The 6,766-nt window shown below is 44.5% G+C and overlaps 1 protein-coding gene across 1 annotated transcript in view; it reads left to right on the top strand.

The window, feature by feature from the left end:
- The first annotated feature begins 101 nt into the window (after positions 1-101).
- The window catches only part of Rabggta (Rab geranylgeranyltransferase subunit alpha), a 29,072-nt gene continuing 22,407 nt past the window's right edge, over positions 102-6,766 (top strand). Inside the window, exons 1-4 of the mRNA XM_077685955.1 lie at positions 102-211; positions 4,827-4,937; positions 5,015-5,139; positions 5,364-5,548. Coding sequence (XP_077542081.1) covers positions 209-211; positions 4,827-4,937; positions 5,015-5,139; positions 5,364-5,548 — 424 coding nt within the window. The 5' untranslated portion in view covers positions 102-208. The remainder of the gene's footprint in view (positions 212-4,826; positions 4,938-5,014; positions 5,140-5,363; positions 5,549-6,766) is intronic.

The raw sequence follows: 6,766 nt of genomic DNA, 5'->3' as shown, positions 1-6,766 counted from the left end.
AACGTGCAGTGCTTTCCAGTAAACGGTTTGTTTCGCGTTTTGATTGGGTGAACAACTTGCCGGGCGTATTTGCTTCGCGTTGCGTGTAAGTGAAACGTAATTGTCATTTAGGGCGCAACTTTCCAAAGTTGTGCATACGTCTCGTCTGGTAGAGTTGAGGGAAGATCCGCCTGTGTACGGCAAGAACAATCATTCTAATAGGGCAGTCATGGTAAGTGGACTTAAGTATAGATTGACGCAAATGTTGACAGCCTGCACGTTAAAGATCCCCTGGTAGTCAAAATTAATCCGGAGCCCTCCACTACAGCGCACCTCATCCCCTGTGAAGCGTCGCGCGTTAAACCTCAAATCAAATCGATCAATGTCGTCATCCTCTTAACTGGGCTCATTTGCAGCGCAAAATGTGTCGTTGGCGGAAGCCCTGTCAGTTTGGGTGCTGCGATAATCATTTTTAGCTTGCTTTAGCACAAATGCCGCACAAGTGCAAGAATGCATCGCATGCCTGCTTTGTATTGCATTTATTTTGCAACTTCCCATGCTTGTCATGAATAGTTTTGCTTAAAGACAAGAAATAACGGCAGATATTTTAAAGCCACGGTTTGTAAAGCGTTCGTACAGCGCCTTCAAGTCCCTGAATCGCCGTGGTTAAAAAAAAAATAACGCATTTCAGTTAGTGGGGGCCCACTATGCTTTGCAAGTGACCCAAGCGTGAAAAGGCCGCGGCTTTTAATTTTGCTCATGGTGGAAGCAGTCTGTCTTGATTTTTGCCCATACGTCAAAAAACCGCTACCGCTCACTGACTAGTCAGAGTTACGGTTACTGATTAGTAACTATTTCTTGCTTTGGTTGGGCTTTCACTCAAGACGTTATCGCTCGCACACGTAGGCATTGCTAGAGCAACGTCTCCTAATATCAACGACAGTGACTCTGGATAGTCAGGGTAGGCTAGGACCCTGTGCGGAACAATTTTCCGGACGTTGTGCTCCACCTGCTGCAAAGGGAACAGCCATCAAGACAACGGCGAGAGGAAGCGGTTTGGGTAAAAATCCAGACTGCTCCCACCGTGAGTTGTGATGCGTGACATGGGTTGTTTGGGGGTGGTTAGGTGCTTATGGTTTCTGCTGAAGATATAGTAGTGCCATAGTACCAAATTCAAGCCTGCCCATATTGGGTAAAGAGGGTACCGGTGCTGTCTAATCCAGCCAGCACATGCTATCAAAAATATTTGACGAATAGCCAGAGAACGGCAGCAGGTACTGGTCATCCTCTTTAACTTCTCAATCCTCAATAATCTATTAGTAGTCTGGGGACTCTCGTCAGGGAAGAAATAAGCACCATAGGATTATGTCTTGGACAGCCTACTGTGAGTCCGGAGGGGATAATTTAAAGGCTCACTGTTACTATATAGACGAAAGTGACAGCTATGGTAGGCCACATTATTTCAGTGGGAGTGTCTCAAGGCAGCCAACCACACTAATAATGAAATCCTTTCAGTTCACTGGCATATGCAGGGGTGGAGGTGTGTCCCCCCCCCCCCCCCCCCCTCCCCCTTTCCTGAAATATATTAACTCTTTCGTGACCGCACCTATTCAAAATCATTCAATTTGAACGATACCTTGGGAGCCTCTTTTCATATAGCGTTCCAGGCATTGCTGGAACAAGTAAAGCTATTTGGAGTTAGCTCAGAAAATGCCCTTTCAAAATCGCGGCGGCCGCTTTTCTGATGGAGGCGAAAAGCAAAAACGCCCGTGTGTACGAGATTTCGGCGCACGATAAAGATCCCCAGGTGGTCAAAATTAATCCGGAGCCCTCCACTACGGCGCGCCTCATCGCCTGCGTTGCGTCGGCGCGTTAAACCCCAACAATCAATCAACCCTTTCAAAATCAGTTTTGTTTTCATTTGTGCAACAAAAACAGGATTTTTGACACACGTTTGCATCACCTGGGTGTGGAAAAGGGGCGTGGTCATCACGCGTCACTGCTAACAACGAAGAATGCGTGCCACTCATAATTACTCTGCATTATGTTTGGTTTCTGTTATCACGGCACGAATGATGAATCAGCAAACGATTTTCAATCGTCAGGTTTGCACTCTTACAGTAATAATACCTGAAATCAGCTGAAAATGTCAAGCAGCGCCTGTTTGCAAAGCTACTTTATGATTTTAGGCAGTTTTATTGCCTTTTTGCACATTGTTCTACGTTGTGTTGTAGTTCTACTTACCACAGGACCATTCGCGAACAGTTTACAACAGTTTCAGTTTCGTTTCTGCATTGCAAAATTCATATTGGGCGCTACCATGCTGTTACCCAACTTCAAGCCTACCTGCCATAGTGCCTTGAGCGTCCGCGACTGATCCCCGAAAAAGCATGCCGCTCCTGATTTCATTAAACCCTGACCCGATTTCTGCGATAAGAACTTCCGATGCAAGTCAAAAGATAACACCCAGTTGCCAGAAAAGCGCTTCAAACCGGCCTTACACACCGCCAGCTGTTCACCTGCCAGTTTCGCTTCCATACAAGGGTATCTCGGGGGGGGTCTAGTGCTGCTCCTTAGTTGAACTGTCTATTCGGACGGAGTCTCCAACAAGTTTTGTACTGTTTCATTTCGAAAATGTTAGGTGTCACTGCAATGGAGGAGGCTCGTGGTGCTGATCTTTTTTATTGCACAACAGCTACTCGGCCAAAGTTTGCAGGGCACGATTCTAGCGCATTGCACCTCATTCCTGCAAGCAAGGCTGCAATAGCGAGTCAGAAGATAATATTAAAGCACAACTTTATGTTTTGAGCGATAACTGACAGTGAACGTCAATAAGCATCAACCATGGAGTTCCATTTTCAACTTCATGCATGTTTTTCCGCATCGCGTGCTTGTCCCAAATACTGTGGTAGCCGTAAATGAAAAGTCAGTCATTGACAAGACGTTTTTATGTTACGGGGGGGGAGGGGGGGGGGGGCAAACTCGTGTCTCTGGTAATTATTGATTGATTGATTGTAGGGTTTAACGCACTGACACAACCCAGGTGATGAGGTGCGCCGTAGTGGAGGGCTCCGGATTAATTTTGACCACCTGGCGATCTTTAACGTGCGCCAAAAGCTGGTACACACGGGCATTTTAGCTTTTCTTGTGTTTTTTCTTCTGATGGAGGCTTTTCGCCTCCATCAGAAAAGCAGCCACCGCGGCCGAGAATCGAACCCGCGTCCTCGTGCTCAGCAGCACAACGCCTTAGCCACTGAGCCACCATGGCGGGTTGTCTCCGATAATGTCAATCCGTGAGATTTCTTCCAGGAAACCACCCAAAATTGCACACTTTGAAATGGAGGTTGGGCTTCACCACATGGAACGAGCACCAAGTGGGCTAACATTTTTTATATATATACATATATATATATACACATATATATATATATATATATATATATATATATATATATATATATATATATATATATATATATATATATATCTGACAAATATATATCTGACAAACTTATGCGCAAGCCAACATTTTTTCTTGGCCGTGTTTTTGCAATGTTTTCCTTCAAAATGTCTATTCTAATTTTTTTCTACTACCGGTGGTTTGTTATACACAACTCCTTTTTTATCATTTTCTTCGACAACCTGACAAAAATTTTGATTTTTGATATTTTTTTCGCAACTATGATGTGTGAAAACATTTAGAAAACTGGTGTTATTGGGAAGGCCGTTAAATAATCTGCATTTGGTGTTCCTGTAGTTAGTGCCTAACCAATTTTTTGGCAGGAAAAAAATGTTTTCTTGGACCCCTAAATATCAGTCAATTTTCCCGCGGTCACGAAAGAGTTAAGCCTGTGTGGGTGTGTGTGTGGGACGGGGAGGGGGGGGGGGGGGGGGGAGAAAAAGGCCACTAACTCTGTCTAACATCAAAATATTGACTACACATATTGAGTTATTTCGCAAGCTACGCGCCAACCATATCCACTTCAATGTTTGCTTTCAACATTACAATTGTGCATTTTGCACCTTTCTGGGGGATAAATAAATGAAACAATCGAAAGGTCATTGCGGAAGATTTTTGTCCTAAATATTGAGTTCATGCTATTCCTAGGCTTCTTATATTTGTTTGTGCTACGTTTTCTTTGCTTTTTTCTCCTTTCATGTTCTCCCTCTTTCTCTTTTTGGGGAGGTCCTTCTTTGAAATGACATCCCGCAAATGCCGCTGCTTCATTCATCCTTTATTTTTGCACTTTGGTCCCGCTGGACATTCTTATATTGTCAGATAGTTATCCATAAGTGCTTAAATTGCCCTTAATTTTTTTGACGTATTACATGCACCTTGTTCATAGTGCCGGCCTTTTGTATATAGATTGGGATCTCATTAAGGGAAGGTTTGTTAGATAGAATTGCCACTTAAATAAAACAGCAGCGTCAGGAGTGTTTCAGGTGAATTTTGCGGCATTAAAGTACTGTCGTTGAACAAAACTGTTTGTAAACAGGAGATGTTATTGGTTTCTTCAGGTTTTCCTTGACAAAACCTGCGTGTAAATGTGTGGGGTTTTTCGTGAGCTGCAGGAATCGTGCTAACCATACTGCTTATCGTTGAAGCAGAGTTATTTTCCAGTGCACTTCATAGGTTACAAGTGGAAGATTGGGGATGTCAAACTAAACGGTCTTAAAACAAGTGAGGGGTGCATCCATAAAAGGGCTTCCACCTTAACCTTCTCCTTTGCTGCCACCATACCAATCTGCTTGCTGGAAATGCAAGCGTCCAGTGTTGGATGGCAGCAGAGTTTCTTTCATCTCTAATGTGCACTAACTGCGGACGTTATTGGGCTCTTTTTCTAAAGCATGGACGCGTCAAGGTTAAGACAACTGCTGAGCAAGAGGAGGAGAAACGGAAAGAGAGAGAGCAAAAGTTGAAAATCTACAGGGCAGCAACAGCGCGAGTGCTTGAGAAAGTGAGTGCAGCGAGGGACCTCCTTCCTTCCCTTCCAGGGACCGTAGCTGCCACTCACTCGCTTTTTGCCCTTTGCAGCGGGAGAAGCACGAATTTGATGATGAACTCCTGCACATCACTGCTCAGATTCTTCAAGGTAACCCCGACTACACGACCATGTGGAATTTGAGGAGAGAAACATTTGCAGCAAACTTTGAGAATGGGTGAGTTTCAAGCTGGGAGAGCCTGGCATGTGTTTCTTTAAGGAAATGCCTGAGGAAAAGCACGTTCTTGATGCATGATCTCTTCAAATGTGGGTAGTTAGTTACTCATAAAAACTTGTGTAGTGTCAATTTTGTAAAAAAAGGGGAAAGGGGTGAGAGCGAGAACTGCCTCGAGGCTTCATTTTGAGGACGTGAGCATTTTGAGGGTGATCAATGCTTTGCAGCTGCAAGCGAACAACGGAAGATGGTGCGGGAGAGCTACTTGTTACAGAAGCAGCCTTGCTAAAGAATCCCAAGTCGTATGGGGCCTGGAGTCATCGTGCTTGGGCCATGGTGACATTTCCAGACATGGACTGGCACAAGGAGCTCAACTTGTGCAACCTTTTTCTCGAACGAGATGATCGCAACTGTAAGTCCCACTACTTCAGGCAACTGATCACTATTGACCACGTTGCCTAGGAAGAAGTTCCATGTAGTCTTGCAGGGCAGTCGTTACTTCACTGTTAGCCTTAGACAAAACTGTCTGCCAGCTATTTCATGCTGCTGCACAACTGGCCACTTCCAATATTTATTTCACACATATGCAAGCAGGTGTCGCTGCGCACGAGGCAACGTGGCAGCGTCTGCAGCAGCAAGCACTGCGCAGCTACCACGTCCAATGCGCTGCTCGTGGTAGCATTATTTTTCGCTAGTTCAGAAGGGGGTTCACATGGACCAGTGAAATTGAGTTTAGTAGGCTAGAAAAATCCTGCTGCAGTGCTTTTATGTGACCTAGGGTGAGACCAGACCATTCTCTTTGTCACGAAACTGCAGTAATGCAATTCGGCATCACATGTGGCCTCAGGGCTGACTAGTTGCCCGGCCAAATTGTTTCGCACATTGCCCACCAGGTGGGACTAGGAAAAAATGGAAAGCTGGCTCAAGAGTTCAGTGAATAGGTGTGGCCACACAGCAGTGATGCACGTCATGTCACCAACAACGTTAAAGCGGGACCACACGGTGCGTGCACAGGTAGCCACTCTTTGCAGGCCCAGGAAAGTTAACACAGCGATGAAAAACGCGAAACTTGGCAAGTAGGGCATGTTTGTGAAATTTAAGTGCAAATCCAGTAAGAAGCTCGCCAACAATATTGGTGGGGTTACACGCATCAATTACAAGATAAGGGTGGGATGCTTTCGATTCATATGACACTCTGGCTTTTTTGCCACCTGCTTTTCATAGCGTATCTGTAGCGACTTAGAAAGGGTATACTACAATGTTGGTGCAGTATTTTCACACAAACACCATGTTCCACACATTACAATTTTTTTTTTTACTTTTGTTCTGTATATTTGTGTGTTCAGTATCCTTTTTAAAAATTTGCCTGGTTATAACACTTCTGTGGGCTCTCCTCAGACTTAAAAAAGAACATTGATTTTTCAGCATTCAAAAGTGGTTTCAATCATCTGCATGTCAGTCAAATACAAAGTTAGCACTGAAAGGTGGGGCACAAGAAGGAATGCACAAAAAAAATACTAAAAATGCTTTGTGAAAAGACACACTAGTTCATGCGAGTGTTAGGACGGTAGTAAATTTTTATTTTGTGCTGCAAGAGCTGTCATGACCTCATGGTGAATGGGTAGCAAGT

The sequence above is a fragment of the Haemaphysalis longicornis genome, unplaced genomic scaffold (genome assembly GCF_048455015.1).
Source record: "Haemaphysalis longicornis isolate Haplotype H1 unplaced genomic scaffold, Haemaphysalis longicornis Haplotype H1 scaffold_1, whole genome shotgun sequence".
In the NCBI taxonomy this organism is placed as follows: Eukaryota; Metazoa; Arthropoda; class Arachnida; order Ixodida; family Ixodidae; genus Haemaphysalis; species Haemaphysalis longicornis.
Note: the sequence above shows the minus strand (reverse complement) of the source record. Positions and strands in the feature narration are given on the sequence as shown.